This window comes from Parus major, chromosome 5 (genome assembly GCF_001522545.3).
Source record: "Parus major isolate Abel chromosome 5, Parus_major1.1, whole genome shotgun sequence".
Lineage (NCBI taxonomy): Eukaryota > Metazoa > Chordata > Aves > Passeriformes > Paridae > Parus > Parus major.
Genome location: NC_031774.1, coordinates 47,023,062 through 47,044,440, shown reverse-complemented (window position 1 = coordinate 47,044,440; position 21,379 = coordinate 47,023,062). Strand labels below are relative to the sequence as shown.

Here is a 21,379-nt window from a genome sequence, read left to right as displayed (position 1 = left end):
GCCCCATGCACCAGCAGAGGCTGGGGGCAAGCCAACTGGGAAACATCTTGGCAGGAAAGGACCTGGAGGTCCCAGAGGACACAAAACTGACCCACAGCCAACAATGCATTCTTGTGGGAAGGGTAGCTGACAGTATCCTGGGCTGCACTCAACAGCATCACCAGGAGCTCAAGACACATGACTGTTCTCTATTCAACATTAAGAATCTCACAGACAGGCAGCAGTGAGTTCATCGCAGAATTTGTGCAGAAGCTTAGACAACAGGGATCTTTAATCTTCAGAAGAGAAAGCTTGGGGGCCTTATTTGACATGTATAAACTCTGATGTGAGACAGTAAAGAAGACAGAGAAAGATTCTTCCCAGTGGTGCCCAGTGATAGGATGCAAAACAATGGGAACAAATTCAATACACAGGAAATTCAACTTAAACCTTAAAACACCCACAAATTCTTCTGTATCAGAGTATTCAAATATTGGAATGAGTTGCCCACACAGATGGTGCAGTCTCCATCCAGAGGACTCAAAATCCTGAGTTCAGGACAAGAATCTGAATATATTGCTCTAACTGACACCACTTTGAGCAGGGAGGTGGACTAGATGATCTCCAGAGGTCTCTTCCCACAACTATACTACGATTATGTTCAAGGTATGTGTTGCCAGTTTCCAAAATTTTCATGAAGCTAATTTCTTACATTAATTTTTAAAGCATTTTTAACAACTGATTCTACAAGATAAGAACAAAGGAAATTTTTAAAGTCCCTGCATACTCAATTAGAAACATTTCTATCTGGAAATGGATGGAAGGACTACAATTTCTGCAGCATGAAAAATTAGTCACAGGATGTACTGCAAGACAGTATTACCACAAAGGATTTTGAAAAAGAGAAGACAGATTTACATTTCTCTCTCCTTCATTCACACTAGCCTATAAAACACAACAGCAGGAGCAGAATACAGTACTGAAAGGAAGACTGAGGTACAATGTTTACCCAAGCTCTAACTGGAGCTCCATTTGTGTGGAGGCTTTTCTGTGGCTAACTGCACCAGTTTGGCAAAACTGATTTGTTAAATGGCCATTGTGGAATTAACCACTGAAGTCTGTGCTCTGTGTAAACAGAAGTTCTGATGAATGCCTGCAGGGAATTACAGTGTTAACACCCCTTAAGTGACACTATTTTCAGTGCAAATATCATGTTCTGTGTTGGTCCAAATCTGAATTTTTTGAAGACAGAAGTAAAAATTTAGCAACCTCAATGAGTGAGGGATTAGAATACCACAGTTAAAAAAAAAAATTAAAGTATTCAGTAACTAACTGAGTATTAGGAAAATGAAATTCACAAACACTCAAACTTGAAAAAGGGTGTCCACGGTTGTGGGAATCTTTGGACACATTCATAACTCATCTGGACAATGTCTTGAGTAATGTGATCTAACATCAAATGGCATCAGGCTTGGAAGCTGGCTCTGCTTTAAGCAGGGCACTGTACTAAATAACTTCCAGGGCTCCCCAACCACCTAAAATATTCTGTGACTGGGATTCATAAATCCTAGAATTAATTCCCTATTTGTATAAAAGCTCAGTATCTGACAGGATTTAGCCTTTTCAGAATTATCCAATTTCAATTCTCCCTCCAGGATTTTTGTTTTCCTGTACAATCTACTGCTGCCAAGGCAAACTAGAAATTCAGATAAATATTTTTTTCAATAACATAAAACTGTGTGGCTCACAAGACTTCTTTTGAGAATCACCTTTAATTTATTGTGAAGACTTTTATATAGCAATATTTCCTATGCAGACAGGTAGACACAGACTTAAACCTTTTACACCTCTTTCTAGGTACTAGCTCTTGCTAATAAAAACTAACACTTATAAGATTTTTGATTTTTTTTGAGGGGTTTTTGGGTTTAAATTTTTTCTTTTAATAATTTTAGGTTTTTCAAAAAAAAGGGGGAAAAATCTAGAAATTACAAAAATATGTTGAAAACACATATTGATGTGTCATTTTATGACTAGTTTTCATTTTATTCTGAAGGGAATATTCCTTGGACAAAATACAATCTAGTATTTTCTTTAAAAGTACAAATCTTTCTTTACACTGGTGTAAAGCAGTAACTTTCCTTTTATTTCATGTGAGGTATGCTTACATTTCAATTATACTTCTTTAAACAGCAATTACGTAACAGGAGTGTCTGAACACCTCTTTGACATTTATTGTAGCAAATACATTATAAATATACTCTGTCCCATGGAAAGATTTGTCATTTTTTTAAAGTAACTTTCTCTAAGGTCCTCAGTTGAACACAGAGTTGTGAGCAATATAATTATTAGCACAGACTTGAAACTATATATTACAAGGGAGTAAACCTGCAATAAATCCAGAGTAAATTAGGAGAAGATACTTAGAGATACTTCTTTAAGTTCTTTAAGAAACTTTGTTTGTAGGCTTCTATAACTTTGCTGAAAACAAGAAAGAATAAAATTAATCTGAACATTTAACTCCATAATAATAACAATGTTCAAGATATCAGAAGTCCTAATAATATCATAGGCTGAGCATCTCCTTGTAATTGACATTGTAGTCCTTTTAAAGTAAAATCTAGTTTTCAAAACCACTTTCTCATTTTGATCCTCTACTTAAGATATATGTGGCCATGATCATTTCAGAGCATATCTGAATAAAATCTACATGGTCTATATATTCATTAAGAAGAAACTAATCTGATTTTAGTATAATCTGAACTTGTACCACTACAAGTGAAACTTCTACTGTAATTAAAGTGAGAACTGAAACTTGAGATTTAGCTGCATAGTAGATCTATATTCACAGCAACTTTGTTTACCAGGATAGCTTTGGTCAACTGAAGTCTCTTATTTCTGTTTCCTTGTTGAATATCTGTCAAAGAGAGAAAGGAGAATGTCTAACTCATACAGATAGCCCTTTCTGTTTCTGAACCAAAATAAATGCATTATGATGACACAATAATTTCTTCCTAATATCATCAGTTTCTATGAGTTTATACATTAATTCTTATGAGTAAACACTGAGCTTTTCTCCCTTGAATTTTAAGAAAAGTTTCAAGAATGTGAGAAGTGCCTCAAAGGAACACATTTTTCCTCTCAAATATTATCCCAATATCAACATTACAGTCTCCTAGAAGACAGATGTTTTTTCTTCCCTAGAGGGCTTAAAACACATATTGCATTTTGTATGGGTTCTGGGTAGAATTCGTTTTGGAATTTTTTATTTTGAGTCTGAATGTGAAAATAAAGCCAGTCTTTTTACTTCAAGATTGAGATAATGCCATTTCCCATTCCTAGGTGATATAGCAAAAATTTACTAGGAGCTGGTACTATCTTTCATTCTGCCAGTCTTCATTCACTGACCCAGAATTTATAATTTTCACATTCAACAAGATTTGTCATGTTCACAACATGCATTACGTGCTATAAGAAGTCTTCTGAATAAGTACAAGTCCTGTAATTTTTCTATACTAAAAGTGAAAAGAAAAAACAAACAAAACCACAGATGCTAACTGAATTCTAGAAGGGTAAATTACTTCTATTGACCTAAATTTTTCTTATAGTCTAATTTAGACACAGGATGTCTTTTCATTCTCCAGTCTTATTTTTTTCTATCAGTATACTTCAAACACACAGAGAGAAAAACTTTAAATGACTTAGTAAGTATTAAAATCTACTTAACAGTCTTCTTCAGTTTGTGGGTCTGGCCTATGTGGAGCACTATAAACAACAGCTACCAAAACTCCCACTTTATTACTACATGTATTTCTAGCACGTCTTCTCAGCCTTTCTGACTATAGCATATTCCATCTTGTATCAATTCCATACTTTTTTTTTTTCATAGCAGCTCTAATCTAATAGTTGTAGAAGCTGATGAGAATTTCTAAAAAACAAGGAAAGCTGTAGCTGTACATTTCAACCTCTCCTTTCTAAACTGACTCACAGGTCTAAAAAAATTGTTTATTTTTTTCAAGATTTATTGACAGCTCTAACAGAAACTGCCACTTCACCTCAACCCTTGCTATGAGTCTTTTCAATCATGTAAAAACAAATTATGCTACGCTAAATCCACTTGCAATTCCTCTGCATGCTATTAAGAAAAACACATTAAATGTTAGGAAAGCAACTGTTTACTGGTCTTTCTGCCTATATCTGCTTGGCTTTGTAAAAAAGACCTTTCTGTATATGCAAGAGTTGAAGACCAGAATACTAATAAAAGCTTGAATAACCCTAGCCTTTTAAGAACTAAAGTACAAGTAGAAGTAAAGTACAAATAAAGAAGTACAAGTAGAACTTCTTACAAATCTTCAAAAAAATTCAAACTTCTTAGAATAGGCTTATAATCCCCATAACAAAATCATACTAACAGTAAAAGACAGACAAATGGTAAACAAAACATATTTTGTACATGAGTTGACCAGCCCTTTTTACCAAAATCACAGAGACTGGATCAAAAGAAAATGCAAATGTAAAAGACCTATAGAGACACTATAAATGACGCTGAGAACAGAATGAAAGTATTAGCAGAGTGACTGAATGAAAAGCCACAACAAAGTAAAAATAAAAAAGGATAAAGAGAGGATTTGAAGCTTTTGATCACAGCATTTTCCTCATATGCAAGAAAATCATAACTAGATATCTTACATATATTTTATATAGATATTGTTAAGTAAATAGGCATCAGATCTAATAATACAAGCTAAGGTTATGTTCTAACTGTGGGCTCTGAGTAACTTCCAACAGTTCATGTTAAATTTCTTCCAAATTACTGCTGTTATACTCAAAGGACCTGATGACTCAAAATAAAAAAATAATCAGAAAATTAACACAGAACAGTGAACTTACTCCTTATAAGAGCTAGGTCTTAGACAAGTTGGAAGTGGAAAAGCTTTGCTGGTTCACATCCTATTTATTATTCAAGGAGCATACATCACAGTAATATTCATATTTTCAAGTATATTGGACAGCTACCTCACACTGATGCAATTCCACACATCAGCATACAACGTCAGACAGCTGACTCCCATGCTGCTTTCTCACATAACAAAAGCAACCACAGCTCAAAGGCAGCTTTCTGAGGTAAATATACAAATAACTAAAAACTGCTTCAATTTCAAGCTGTTCCTGATTCATGTTCTGTCAAACAAAAAAGTGTTTTACTTGCTTTATGTTCACTTTGGAAAGTAGGATAAAATTCAGCTATTTAATTAAATACAAGAGTTAGAGTCATGACTCTCAAACAAACATAAGATTTGTTCCATCTTGGAATGGACAACCAAACCAGGTCATACAATTAACACAATAAATAAATTGAAGTGGTGACACAAGTCTTTCAAATTTCCAGATGACAAAATAATTTCAAACACTAGATAAAAATGAGCATTACACACACAGATAATCTACATCTGCATTCTTCATAAAATTATTATCAGCACACCATCAGAATCCTCCTGCCTATCTGTGCTGGTTTGTGTTGGGTTAATTTTCTTTCCAGGGTCTGGTATAGGGTTGTGTTTTGGATTTGTGGTGAAGACAGGGTTAATATTAAATAAATATTTTTGTTACTTACACAGGGCTTACACAGAGTCAAAGCCTTTTCTGCTCCATGCTAGGGAGGAGACTGGGGATGAATGGTAGACTGGGGGAAGACACAGACAGGACAGGAAACCCAAACTGAGCAAAGGGATATTCCAGAGCACATGGAATCATGCTCAGTTTACAAAGTGTGGGGGAAAAGGAGGAAGGGGGGAACATTTGGAGCAATGGTGTTTCACTTTCCAAGTCACATTACACACAACAGGGCCATGCTCTCCTGGAGATGGCTGAACACCTGCCTGCCTGTGGGAAGCAGTGAATTTGCTTTGCTTTGCTTGTGTGCATGGCTTTTTCTTTCCCTATTAAATTGTTTTTATCTCAGCCCACAAGTTTTCCAGCTTTTACCCTTCTGATTCTCCTCCAATGAGTGAGTGGCTGGATGGAGCTTGGAAGCTGCCTGGGGTTAATCCACAACACTACTCCACTATGTTTAGATAACTGTAGTCCTAGTAGCACTCCCTATCTTCAAATTCACTACAATAATCTTAAATAACATTTTATTACACAATTTTTTTCCTCACATAGTCATATTAACTTATTTCTAGTGGTACAGTTATCCCAGAAAGAGTTCAATGTTCTGCAATGGAAAAAATAAACAAAAGCATTTACCAGTAATTCCACCCACATTTACTAAAATTAGTCCAGAATCATCTCTGAAGAAAAGAATATCTCTTTCCTTTGAATGTATTTCAAATATGTTCAGCTGCATAGATCCTTCTCAGCCTATATCCACTGTTAACCTCCAGAATTTCTGGCTTATCTATTTACTACAGTGATATCATTCTACGGAAGAAAATGTAACACAGAAAAAGAAAAATTACATTAAAAAACATCCACTGATATAATAATATTTGCATGCCATTCCCCTGCCCTCCTCTAAAAAATAACTTTATTAACTGATCACTAAAAGGTTTGGGACAATAAATTTTTAGTCTAAGCTTATGGTGTAATATTAACACAATATATTATTTGCATGAACAATACTTTTATTAGCTATCTGAAGAGACATCCATGCAAATGGATATTGACTGGCAGAATTTACCATAAACACAGCCCACCATGCTTAAGCTATCAACGTTATTCTAGTGCATAAAGAACTCTGAAGTTCTATACAACATCCATTGGACCAACATGATCTTTACAAACATCACACAAACCACCTCAGTTGGTATTCAGCATGCAGTCCCCTGAAAACAATGAGCTTAAGGCAAACTCTCGGTCACAGCAATGAGGGCAAAGAAAACATAAGTAAGAAAGGGGAAGGAATAACATTTGGGGAAAAATACTCACATCCTTTACCAAAAAGCAGTAAACTCAATCATGAAAATCTCAAATGATCTATCAAGTACTAAACTCTAGTTAGAATCTTTTTCAGCTCATCGGTTTTACAGGTGTGGGACATTATACCAAATAGAACCAAAAGCTGCTATGTTCTAACTGTTCATTTAAAAAGATGAAAACCAACTTCTTCATTTAATGAGAAAGTAAGATGAGACACTGAAGAAGTTTTCACCTAATGCCCTCAAATTTTCCCTAAATATGTAAGATACAAAAATCTGAATATTAATTTTATTGATCTATCTACCCTCTAACACATCATTCTCAAATAGGTGTGACAGTTTAAGTGACCAAATCACAAATGTATTTATCTGCAATAAGAGTTGATTTTTACATACCAGTATGCCTCTAATGAATTATTACAAACTCATGGTGCAAGTATTTTCTTGCAATACAATAAGCATGCAGGGTTCAAAAGAATTTACAAGTAACCATCAAAATACACTTAAGTTTGCTTTACATGGTGAAAAAAACAAGAAGAAATAGACATACTCTTGGGTTAAAACCTGTTGTAAAGAAGCAGTTTAATTTTAAGTAGCTATCATTATTTTCTCCATTAATTTAGTGGCTATCAATTGCTGCAGTTGGAAAAAACAAAAATAAAATTAAATCTTACCCTGAATCTAACATAATCTATATAACTATAATCTAACTAACTTCTAGTTCCAAAATGACAGAGAAATAGATGTTCTAATCCTGAGCTTTGAAATAAAATTACATAAAAGAGATTAACTGTTTATAACAGAATAATTTTGGTGTGAGTGGCAATCAGGCAATGACTCATGTTTTGCTATTTAATATGGACATAAATCCTCCCCCTCAAAAAGCTCAATTACAATTTCAGCAGTGAAAATGGCATCTTTTCTGTTTTTCCCTTTAAAGACAGGATTTTTATCTCCAAGCCTGCCCAAGAATGTAAGCAATATTAAGATGTAAAAAAGTGTATTAAAGCAGATGCCTTTCACATTTCTCTTCTACAAATGTTTATTCTGCCAGAAATAATACAATCTATCCCTACTTACAACAAAAATAAAATTACCATGTTTAAAGCATTTTCTTTCTGTCCCTAGTTGAGCCTTCTCAATACATTCTTGGTAACAGAAGTTACCAAGCAATTTCACGGAGGAGGAGGGAAAAAAATCCCAGTATATACTACTTTAGAAAATCTGACCACAAGCTGGTCAGCTGCACTTCTCATACAGCACAGATAAACAGTAATTCATCCCATTTTGTAGGCATAAACTACTGCAAGCAAAATGCAATGGTATTATTGAGTGCAACATCATTTCTGCTGTGCAGCTTGTTAATGTCAATTGTATTATCAAATGCTTTGATGCATTTGATAATACAATTGAAAGCACCTTGAATCCAACTTTCCTGGTCTATTCCAACTGGTAAAGAGAAATGCTTTGGAATTAACAAGAAGCTTTGAACAAACTTTATTTAATCATAGCATAAATTTGTGGCTGCAGTGCTTAATGTTATTCTTTGTTGTTCAACAATAGCAGAGGTGGGGAGAGGGAGAAGCTGATTGATACCTACCCAAATTAATTTCCTGGTTTTACTTCAAAAAATGTGGAATTTTTACTAGAGGTATAATTGACAATTTGGACACAAAGCTACCTCGATAAACAAAAGAAACCCCAAGTTCTCTAAGGTTTCCTATTTATATGTTTTCTCTTGAACTGTCACATAAAACCCTGTGGAAACTTATGTAATTTTGTTTAAAGTTACATTGCTTTACCATTTAAAAAACTAAAAACAAATGATATAATTCTGATTTAAGATAGACTGGGGAAAGAAAAAAATTCTGAGTGTTTGTTTTTTTTTTTCCTCACAATCAAATAGGAGATTTAACTCTAAAAACTTACAAGAAAAATGTCCTAGGAAAAAATACTGTATTGGTCTGTTTCCAAATCAGATGTATTCTCTTCAACTGGATGATTCTTTAAAAATGGTAAGGACAAGAAGAATGCATAAATTACTTTTTTCTCAATTAGAAAGAATGTAAGACTATGCTCTTTAAGACTGCAGCCTTTCTTCACCACTATACATTATATTGATTTAGCAGTGTGTGTCACCTTCATTTATATAATCTTACAAACATTGTCAGTTTAAAAAAAAAAATCTGAAGTCTTACAACAAGCCTCTGTTACTATATAAACTTGGACTCACACATACTTAAAATGCTGCAATTCCATTCATGCCAGTTCATCTATCCCTGCTTATATACTGCCTAAATCGGACTTTCTTATAGTAAATTCAAGAACAAGTGGAATAATGTCAAAGTAAGCATTACACAGAAACACTGAGGCTAAATACACACTGTAATATGTTTCTGCAAACAAAGCAACTGCAGTTTTGGTATTATGCAATGACTAAGTACTGCCTATGTGTAGTCTGTTAGGAAAGGTAATATATAAGGGATAGAAGGGCAAGACATTTCCAACAACAGTTAATGAGTTCAGTAAAGCACACAATTATACTTGGTCCTGCTCTGAATTGATACAACTGACAAGGAATGACTCAGCTACTCTGTACATGACAGTTGCACACATTCTCAGAACCCACAGTCACGTAACATGGAATAAACAAAACTGCTGCTGGAACAACCGCTACCAAGATACAGGGACATATTCAGAGCCTGATATTTTTATTTCTCAACATTAACTCCTTATAGGGTGATGTCTTACAAAGAAAAATGTACAGAAACATTTTTATAAATGTAAAAGAAGCTAAATAGAATAATTTAAGTAAGAATACCTGCATCATCAAGAGTCCATTCAAATAATAACATGGATGTGAAACATCTGTTACCTTCTGCTTATGTGAAAGTATCAGGCAGCAGCAAAAAAAGCCTCAGACAGATGTATCCAGGAGATCTAGCAGAAGTTTTCAAGTGATTCTTTGTCCCTTTCTTCATTCTGTTTAATTATCACTCTTAAACCAGAAAGACATTTTCCTTCCATTTACAAAAGTGGATAGGCCATAGGGAATTAGCATTCAAAGGCAAGGATTCCATCTTGTCAAAGAGTCTCCATGAGACAGCAGGGCTATTCATGGAGAGAGGAGCAACTTCAAACTGCAGTGAAAGTGATGGCCATGTAAAACTGGTTTTAGCAGACTTAGGCCTAGGGAGTTAGGAGAGCCCTGGTTTTCAAAGTTTGCAAATGATACTCTTACTGCTCAGACTGCAGACACATCCATGACCTGATCTAGGAAGATAAAGATATATTGCAGGGAAGGAGAGGAGAATCAAGATATTAAGAATGCCAGTAATACATTAATACTCAAAGGGTGAATTTCAAGAACGACTCAGTTATGAAAAATTCCCAGCGATGTGCTTTTGTATTACTGGTCTTTTTTTAAAAATCTTTGCCCGAGGACATGACTGTCTTTGGCTAGAGATGCTACTTCTGGCCTCAGTTTTCATATCTAAAGTGACCTTCTTATTCAGGTACAGAGTCCTATAATTGTGTATAATTAAAACAGTTGGTTCTTTAGCAGTAATACTAATTGTATTAGTATTACTAAATAAAATAAATAAAAATAGATTTTTCCAGACTATGTCAATGTAAGCCTTTGCTATAGATTCACTCCAATTTCCTTTTCTGTTTGTCCTCAAGAACTAAATAGAACTTCTCTTTTACAAAAAAAGTCATCCCTAAAAGACTAAATAAGATGCTCCTACTAACGCTGGAGAACTTCTCAATGAATAATGTTGACCTCTTTGAGATGCTTAGTCTCAAGGACTGTCTATATTTCCATTCTGTTTTCACGGTGAAAAAAAAATCTGTATAAGTGATTAAATGACCCTGGTTTTGTTTCCTGTGACATAAAGCTCTGGGCTCCAAAGCTTGACAAAATCCAGTTAACTCAGTGCTGGCATTTAGAGTACCAGCTGGTGGAACAAGTACAAAAACATTAATATTACTAAAGTCAACTCTAAAAATAGCTAAATGAGCTATTATACAAGTTTACCCTAGAGAGCAGGATTAATTTTAAATCTCAACAAAGCTATTTCTTGTCTCATTCCAAATTCTTCTGTCATAGCGTATCTGCTAAGGCACAGATACAGGCCCAAGACTGCAGTCCTAGTTCCTGAAGTCCCAAAATTATAGTCAGAATGTAACCTCAGTAAAACAACTTCCATTCACATAAAGTTTACAGTGTAGCAATATGAACCAATATATAATGGAGTTCTATCTACTGTGCTTTGTGGAGATACAGAAAAGCTTTTAAACAGCCCTGAATGCAAAAATACCGGGTGTATCAGCATATCAGCACTGAGTCACTCTTCTGAAGAGTCTCAGAGTACCCTGACTTTTGGGACAGGTGGTGGTGCATGCTACTAAACTGCTTTTATGGAAAGAGTAGCTGAATCAGTACTAACTTCTGTTTCTTCTTTGTGCTAGCAAAATCCAGTCAGAGTGAAGGGCCATGGAAACATCATATCATGACACATGAAGGGCTCCCCATGCCTACAACAATGTGGTCCTCAAAACACCAGAAGGAATTTGCAAGAAAAACATGTTCAGTAAATAAGAAATTGGTTGGATGTTCACATTAAGAGGACAGATGTCATTGGCTGAGTCTTGATGGATATCAGTAGTGAGTGGTGTCCCTGAGAGGTCTGTACTGGGACCAGTGTGATATAGTATCTTCATTAATGATACAGACAAAAGGATTGAGTGCAGCCTTAGCAAATCTGCTACCAACACCAAGCTGAGCATTGCTGGAACATCAGGTTTAACAAGAACAAGTGCAAGGTGCTGCACCTGGGCTGGGGCAACCCCTGGTATCAACACAGGCCAGGGGATGAACAGATCAGAGCAGCCCTGCTAGGAAGGACTTGGGGGTGTTTGTGAGGGAGAGGCTGGATGTGAGCTGGCAATGTGCACTGTGCAATACCCCAGAAAGACAGCTGTATCCTGGGTGCATCCAAAGCAGCATGGCCAGGAAGGCAATGTGACTCTGTCCCTTCACCTTGCTGTCATGAGACCCAACTGGGAGTGCTGGGTCAGGGTTCCTCAGCAGAGAAAGGACACCAGTGTGTTTGAAGGAGACCAGAGGAGGGGTCACAAAGACAACTAGAGGGATAGAGCACCTCTCCTGTGAGGAAAGGTTGAGAGAGCTGGGGTTGTTCAGCCTGGAGAAGAGAGCAGCCTCTTACAGAAGCCTTACAATACCTAAAGGAACCCTACAGGAAAGTTGAAAAAAGACTTTTTACAAGGGCATGCAGTAATAGGACGACCAGAAATGGTTTCAAACTGAGAGTAAGTTTAAATCGAGTTTTAGGAAGAAATTATTTACTGTGAGGGTGGAGAGGCACTGGAAGAAGTTGCCCAGAGTTCCCAACAATGGAAGCATCCACAGCCAAGTTGAATGGGGCCCTGAGCAAAGTAGCCTAGTTGAAGGTGTCTCTGCCCATGGCAGGGGGTTGGAATTAGATGACCTTTGATCCCTTCTGACCCCAGCCATTCAATGATTCTATAAAAACTGGCTAGAGATTTGTGTTTTGGTCACTGGCATACAACAGTCATTATTTTACAGGGTACCATCATGTGAAAGCATATTCAGACTAGCCATAATAGACAGCTTAATCTACTCTTTGAAGAGTCTGTACTTTTGATGTATTCTAACACAAAGCACTACATTTTCCCATCTACATCTTCATAGAATTTCCATTGGAAGCATTTCCAGGTCTTGAAAAAAACTACTCCAATACTATCATCTCTTGCCAAATGAGGCAAATGATGAAATTTAAATTAGTAATATTGAGCAATACAAATAAAAGCTCCTTATGTGCAGAAAATATTTTTATAAACACATGGAACTTTCTAAGGAAGGTGAAATAAAGAATTATTATATTTATACATTAATTATGTGACATCTAAAATGAACTGCAACTGTTAAACTTATTTATTAAATGCCAGTGCTCATCCAAACAATAACAAAAGAAACTCATTCTCCTGCTGGGCAACATGCTATTTACGTATGGGATCCATCATGCAGAAAGAAAGGAATATAGGAATATCTAGCTAAATATTTCCCATGTCAAACATTTCTAGGAGAGGATGATAAAGGTTTTCCCAGGACAACAGAACAATGTTTAGAAGTTAAGAAAACCCACAGATTTTTCAACTGTGCTTGACATTCAAAAATATATTTTTTGAATTACAAACACCTAGTTTCTCTTTATTATGCCATGAGCAAAGATGCTCTGAAACACAAATATATTTGACATCTCCAAAGAAGAATCAGACAACATACAAGGAAGAGCTACCTGCTCTCACACATCACAGCTCAGGCAGACTTCCAAATCTCACGCTGACCAGATCTCCCTTCTATGACCAAGTGAACCATGTAGGGGTGGTGTAGGGTGTGGCTATAGGCTATGTGGACTTCAGCAAAGCCTTTGACACCGTTTTTCACATCTTTCTCCTGGAGAAGTTGACAGCTAACCGCTTGGATGGGTGTACTGTTCTGGGTTCTGTTCGGCTGGGTTAAAAACTGGCTGGAAGGCTGGATGCAGACAAGGGTGGTCCAGAATGGTGCTCCATGCATTTGGCAGACAGTCACTAGTGGTGTTCAGAGTTTAGTACTGGAGACAGCCCTGTTATCTTCATCGATTATCTGTACAAGGCAATCAAGGTCAGTTTGCAGACGACACCAAGCTCGGTGGGAATGTCACTGTGCCGGAGGGTAGGAAGTGTCTGCAGGGAGATCTGGACAGACTGGATCCATGGGCTGAGGCTAGTGGTATGAGGGGTTCAACAAGTCCAAGTGTCGGATTCTGCTCTGGAGTCACAGCAATCCCACAGGGCAGAGTGGCTGGGAAGCTGTGTGATGGAAAAGGACCTGGGGGTGCCATTTGACAGCAGCTGAACATGAGCCAGCTGTGCCCAGCTGTGGCCAGGAAGGCCAATGGCATCCTGGCCTGTGCCAGCAGTAGTGTGGCCAGCAGGAGCAGGGCAGGGATTGTCCCCCTGTACCCAGCACTGGTGAGGCCACACCTCAAATCCTGTGTTCAGTTCTGGGCCCCTCAAGACAAGAAAGACACTGAGGGGCTGGAGCATTGAGGGCAACAGAGCTGGGGAAGGGTCTGGAGCACAAGTCTTGTGAGAAACAGCTGAGAGAGCTGGGGGTGTTTAGCCTGGAGAAGAGGAGGCATAGGGGTGACTTCATTACTCTCCATAGCCCCTGAACGGGGTTGGGAGCCAAGTGGGGATCAGCCTCTGCTCTTAGGCAATAAGTGACAGGACGAGAGGAAATTACTTCAAGCTGTGTCAGGGAAGGTTCAAGTTGAAGATCAGGAAGAATTTCTTCACTGAAGGGGTAGTTAAGGCTGCCCAGAGCAGTGGTGGATTCTCCATCCCTGGAAGACTGGGCATGGCACTTAGTGGTTTTTTTACAGTTTATTTGACATGGTGGTGTTTATCCAGAGGTTGGACTCAATAACCTTAGAGGTCTTTTCCATCTTTAATGATTCTTTTAAGACCATTTATGTCAAAAGCTATGTTATATAAACAACAGCTGATACTTTCTATTCTCTGGTCATTTCAACCAGTAATTTACTTCACAGATTCAAAGTATACATTCAAAATTAGACAAAGAACTAAAACAAGAACTAAATCTGGTTTGCTATTGACAGAAGAGTCATCTACCAGCTATCAGCAGCTGCATTTTGTTTCACACTTCGTTGGAAGCAAGCATCTAAAAAATTTGTTAGAATTAGCATGCTAATCTGAGATTGTGTGGCTGCAGTAACATCAGTACTGATACACAAAATTTATCAGTAACATGCAGTCACATAATGAAACCAGAGAGGAGAGCTCCTCTCTGATATCAGGAAAGCTTTTTTCAGCTTAGCTTGTCTGTGAAACAAGACACCAGGAAGCTGTAACTTCAACAACACCATAAACCAGCCAAAGTCTCAGACATTTCACCCCCTCCCAAGCATTGTTCCCATTCTGCTATTCAATTCCTTTGTGCTGGCATAGGTCTTTTTTAATGTATACAAAGTCCTGGACCACATAGTCTATCAGTTTTAAAATTAACCATCATTTTCAGGGTTTGCCTCAGGTAAAGTCCCCAATGTACTATGCAGGCAAAAGGGCAAACATAGCACAAACACTAGAATAGGGAGAGGACTGGCACTGCCATCTTCCTGCACTGTAGGCTGAGAAAGAAAACTGAAATGTAGATTTTTCTCTCTTTTTTTTTTAATGTTTCTCAATGCACTATATTAACTCTGCTCTGTATATTCACAGCTGGTTCCTCAGCTGCACTTTCAACTCAACAAATATGATTAACAGAAGTATTTACACAAATCTAAATTTAAATAAAAGTATGTGACTTAGCAACACTTTTGGAGTCTACAGGCACACCTTTTACTTTAAGGTGAAAGAATCAATTTTATGCTCATTAGTTTATTTGCATAACACATTCAAGGTCAAACAAATAGTTAATCCGTCCAACTAAGTGAATCAGAATGAAACTTATAAAACTTAAGTTGCAATTTGAAAATTAAAAGACGGGGAAAATGAAGAAATACCTTTTACGTTGATATTAACAGCTTGGCAGGACAGATGGAAGGACTATTTTCCAATATGCTGAGCATTACAGCCGGACTGTTCAGTATACCATGTATGCATTAGGATCATAAACTGTTTAATTGGAATAGAGTGGCCAGTTTTCATGATTATGTAACACCAAAAAAAAATTTGATACAATGCAAAAAATCAACTCCTAAATGTAAACTTCATTTACATGTAAATGAAAGCTTTCATTTAAAATCAAATTAAGTGATTTGCCTGCACCTACAGAAAAATTAAATTTTCCAAAATTAACACCAACACTAAAAACTAGACAAAAAAAAAAAACCCACAAACTTTTAAGTAGTAGAGGTCTTGGCATTCACAATCAACAACATATAATGTATTAAAAGATGTTTGGAATTTGAGAATGCACTAGCTCATCAAGGACAGCTTGTACAATGAAATACCACTTTTCTTGTTGCTGTGGTCTTTTCAAGTTATTGTAAGTTTAGAGGCACTGAATTCTTTCCAATCTAGACAGAGCATTGTGTCTATTGTGTCTTCAAAAACTGTGTTAAATGTTTTAGAAAGGGATTGTGTAGTTTTCTACACTGATAGATAGGATCTTTCCAAAAACAAAGGTTTTGTTCCCAAGAGGGTGAATGATTCAATCTTCCACTTGATAACTCATTATTTCCCTGTTATTTTGAGTAAGACACAAATGTCAAGGTCTGGAAGCTTTAACACTAAGCAGGCACAAATAAAAAAATAAAAAAATAAAATAAAAAAAAAAGCTGAATACAAAATCATACAAAGTACACACAACAATGTAAAAGCCCTAGGGAAATCTATCAGAAAAGTCCTCAGGAAAAAAACTACCCTGCAGTGCACATGTCAGTAAGCATCCAGAACCATATTCTCATCAGGCAAAGAATACCTACTTTGGGCTGTATACCATAAGAGTGAGCTACAGTAAGAAAAATTAATGTAAGTAATAACATGAATCAAGCATCAGAAAACATAGAAACTAAGATTACAGGCAAAAGTTCACAGCAAAAATAAAAATAAAAATTAGTGTCCCTGAGGTTGCTTATTGCCACTGTCCTAGTAGAGGTCAGGTTGTGCTGAGATGGAATGCAAATTATTCAGTTGCTTCAGTGTGTTCTGGCAGCTCCTCTGATCTGCTGATAGTTTTATGATAAACCATCAATCTTGACAATGACTTGGTTGAGACACACAGCTATTTTGCTGTCCTTGTTCTTCTGTTAGGCCAGCATTATGCAAAGCACAGACAGAATACAACTATTCAATGACTCCTGTTAGAGGCTCCAGAAACCACCAAACACACAAGCTGAAGCTCTAAAACATGGATCTGAGATACTCAAATGCCTCTCCCTCCCTAAGTCCCTAAACCCATTTGGTTTCAAGAAGTTCATAAATGCCTCTGGTCTAAGGAAGCCCAGCTCCTCTACCAGAATCAAGGTTAAATGAGATTAAAATAAATTACAATCCACTGTGTTACCGCGTTCTTATTAAATAAGAACTTGCTCATTCTAATTGCAGAGTGTTACCTAATTAAAGCCAAGTATTCTGGGCATCAGTGATTTAAAGCAGAAGCTCACTTATGCTCAAGTCATATTAAAGTAACCCTAGCCACCAGAAGAGCTGCTATATCCTCTCCTTTTGCTTGCAGAACTGTTTAGATATCCACATGATGTAGCAAATCAAAGACCTGATTTATCTGAAAATCAGTGTGATTAGAAATTATCAGCTTTAGCTAGATCTTCTTATCAATCTACCTCATTACATAGTTATCTGAAAAATAGTACTAGCAGAAAAGGGGGGACTGAAAGAAAGACATTCACTAGAAATAATAAGAGAGATTAACTTTTCAGGATTACCAAAATTACAATTATCACTTAAGAATGTGAAACCAAATTATGGTAAGTAGCAACAAAAAAACAATTACAATGAAATTATCCCAATGGAACTGAGATCTCACACAAGTTCAATGTACCAATGTACTTACCATGTGCTAAAAACATTTGCAGGTATATAATTACACCATACTTAAGAGAACACAGTGAACAGAAATTTACAAAATCTGTGACCATACATCATGACTAGACACAGACAAGACAGTGTGGAAATACAAAATAATCATTAGATGGTTACAAATACATACCAGATGAGCAAAAACAATTCACTGTGCAATATCAAGAAGTAGAAGACCATGCCACAAACTCTGCAGTACTAGTGACAAATCAGAAGCAAAGAACAGAAGTAAAAGGAGAGTAGCTGATGAAACTCTGAGAATTGGGAAATTAATACCTTCTCATATATACAGTAAGCAAGAGCCAGTCACAAGGGGAAAAAAAAGAAAATCTATCCTCTCCAACTTGGATTTCAATGTACCCATTTTCAGACTACTATAGTAAAAGACTTCAGGAGCAAAAATCTTCTAAAAACAAGTATCAAGTAAACATACGACAACTCTGCATATAAGCAAATCCAAGTTCAAGGGTGGGGAGGAGAAGTTGGGGGAGGTTTTAGAAGAAAAGGATGCGATAAGAGAAAAAAATGGGTGAGCTTTTTTGTTCAGAATGAAAGTCTTTAAAATGTGAAGACTCTCTGAACTTTCCCGGAAAATCATTAGTAAACATTAGCTTTGCTGTAGCACACGAAGGTTTCAGTCAGTATTAATCAACTCCATTACACTGTACAAGCAACACTGAAATACCTCAGTACATGTAAAAGCTTCAACTTGCAGATTAGAGTGCAACAAGCAAATTACGGTACAAAAGACATTGTGACAAAAGTAGTATTTTGATGTTATCTGTAGATATTTAAGGGGAGAGATTTGCATTCCATTATTGTTTTTGTATATTTTCATTGTATGTGGAGGTAACACTGTCCTTTCCAAATGGGATACAACAAAGGTGCCATTAACAATTTGTTTCAATCTTAGCAATGCTGTCTCTATAGACAGATTTTCAGAAAAGGCAGTGGCTTTTTGGATAAGATCAAGAAGGGTCCCAAATAAGGAACAACCTGAAGGACAGTGAACAATACATCTGTGAGAAAATGAGGCATGGAAAGACTGGACTGTCATTACCATCAAACAGCAACAGGCAGGGATATTGTATTAAAATAGATGAAATATTCCTGACAAGCCAAAAGTGCATATTCTTGTACATTACATAAAAAGTGCTACTGGGTTACAGGCAGCTTTTCAACTCTGCTTTTACTCCACTCAGTACAAGGACAGCAATATGCTATACAACAGCAAAAGCTTCCACTGGATTATTGTATTAACATACCTGCACAGTGAGACCACCTTATAAAAAGCCTATCAAGCAGAGTTGAATATATCTTTCAGCAATGAGAACAACGCAGAGGAAAAAATGAAAGTGTCATTAAAAGAAAAAGAATGTTCTGTCTCCAGAACAGCTGCTTGAGAAAATCAGATAAAGATGTCAGCAGAAGGTCAAGGCCAAGTTGAAAAGCAATTAAGATGAAAGATATGAAGTGGAACCTTTTGCCACTTAAAAAGGCAATCATCTGGTAAGGGCATATATGCTGGAAACGTGATCTCTAACTGGAAATAGAGCAAAGAAATTTGGTACCACACTGGAAAAGAAAAAAAAAAATAAAAATCACCTATGCTGGTTGTTGTGAATAAAACCCAGAATGGATACACATTCTTTCAGTGATAAGTACCACATGCACACTGTTTCCTCTGAATTTCCCTACAGTCAACAGACTGCTTTGATTACAACAACTAAGAGCAAAGCAAGTTTTTAAATCCTCTATTTAATAAATTTCAGCACAGAAAAAAATATCCAAACCATAAACAGAAGTCAGTATCAAAAGCAGTATCTGTGGACAAAAATGGTAACTTAAAAATAATGCCATGAACCCCGAAAAGAGAAAATTATATCACCAAGAAATCTATTCTAAATACTGAGCACAGGCATAGACTAGAAAAGCACTTAAAATAGCAGAATAAGCAAACTGAGAGGGAGCTGCAGCTGGTTCTCCAATTACTAGGTATTGTTTAAAATTGCATATTCAACTCAAAATCCCCCAGAACATTTGTACTCTCAAAGATGACTTACACAGTAGTTGAAAGATCCATTATTTTAAATTACCAAATTTAAGTTATTCAAGTAGCTGCAAATAAATCTTCTTTCAACAAGAAGAAGGAAGTAAAACGAAGAAAACCAGAACAGAGGGAAGTATTAACACAGTATCTTCTACAGTAATTTCTAAGGACTACAGAACTAATCTCTGAAGTTTTCTCTTCTGAAAGTCCAAGCATACACAGGATGTTAGAACAGCTCTGATACCAGCCTGTGTTACCTGCCCATGAGTGAATATTTGCTTAGAGTATGAACTCCCTGAATTATTTGTGTTAATAACATTAACATTCAGTGAATCTTGCAAAATCAGCTGTAGGGGAACAGATGATTAAGTACAACTCTGTGCTGGTGAGGAGTGTATTAAAAGCTCAGAAATTCTTATACATGTACACAGAAATCCCATTATAGGGTGAGTTTTTAAAAATTACAGTACCTATCTTGCCTATATGCTTAACATAGTTGAAGGTAAAAGAACTAATAGACAGAAAATTAAAGGAGTGAAGAGTAAAACACTAAAAAAGCTGCATGTAAACACAATGGTCAGCAATGTTACACAGCAACATTTTAGGAAATACCTGAGTAGAAAAAGAGCCCTTTCAATATCACTGAGTTCTTCATCAACTGTCAATCTTTCTATTTCTTCTGGTGTCTGTCAAGTGTGAAATAGAGATTATGAGTTTACAATGCCTTACTATTTCACTGTTTAAATAATAAAACAATCCCTTTCTCCCTACAGGGCTGGCTTCACGAGTAATTTGAATTTATTCATGAAACCTCTAGCCAACATTTCAAATTTAATCAAATAAATCTTTCACTAGGAAAAGATGGAATGTCAGAGAAGTACAGTTTGAAGTCAGACACTATCACTATTAAACAAGTAGCATATAAATTAATCTGAACACCCAAGTTAGTTTATTTGTTCCCATCTTAATATTCTCAGGCTGAAAACATGAAATCCCTGCTCTATAGAATTCGAGATTGTTTATTATAGAATGACTGGCGTTTTGTATCCTGATGCTGTAAAAAAAAAAAAAAAACCAAAAAAAAAACGAACTAAAAAAAACCCCACCAAAAAAAAACAACCAGAAAAACTATCTATTCACTTATTTGTGCATAATTAAAACAGATACAATTTAAAATGGATTTTAAAGCAGCGTTCTTTTTCGAGGTATATACCTTCAGGCTCCTGCGTACTGGCCTCTCTATAATAGTTAGTTCCTGCAGGTCTTCTATGTATCCAAAAAGACTGCTATGACTAAAATCCATTTTGGAGAAGATTATTGGGCGCATGTAACAACTAAAGCCTTCGGCAGCCGACGCTGTCCCCGAGCCTCACATCGCAGCGAGGGCGGCAGGACCGAAGCCCCGGGGCGCTCCCGCGGCCGGCAGCAGCGGCGGCTCGGCGCACACACTGCGGCAGCGCCCGCCGGCCGCCGCCCCCGCCCAGCCTCCTGCCGGCAAACTTTCTCCGCTCCGCCCGGCCGGCCAGGCGGCGGGGCCGGCGCCCGCAGCCCCGAGAGCCCGCTGCAGCCGCCGGTGCCTCGGCGGGCGGGAGTTTCTAGCCAAGTTTGCCCTCGTTCGCCGGCCAGTCCTGTTCGCAGCGAGGGCGTGGGGACCGGGGTGTCCCCGGGCGGCTGAGGGGCAAGGCGGAGCCCTGGGCTGCGGGCTCGCTCCTCGCCGGCGGGGCACGGAGGACAAGGCACGGAGCGGAGCAGCCCGGCCGCGGCGCCCGGGTGCCGCCTC

General features: G+C 37.3%; 1 protein-coding gene across 11 annotated transcripts in view; it reads right to left on the bottom strand.

Moving 5' to 3' along the window:
• The window catches only part of PPP4R4 (protein phosphatase 4 regulatory subunit 4), a 64,296-nt gene extending 42,917 nt beyond the window's left edge, over nt 1–21,379 (bottom strand). For 5 of the 11 annotated variants that reach the window (XR_001521986.2, XR_001521985.2, XR_001521988.2 and 2 more), the window contains exons 1-2: nt 20,813–21,059; nt 20,212–20,285 (exon numbers count right to left, since the gene is read on the bottom strand). Coding sequence is in view for 4 of the 11 variants with exons in the window: in XM_015629909.2 (XP_015485395.1) it covers nt 20,212–20,285; nt 20,813–20,926 (188 nt within the window). In the remaining 7 variants the exon portion in view is untranslated. Of the gene's footprint in view, nt 1–2,840; nt 2,894–20,211; nt 20,286–20,812 lie in introns of those variants that run through there. The other 6 variants (XR_001521990.2, XM_015629908.2, XR_001521992.1 and 3 more) reach the window with 5 other exon arrangements.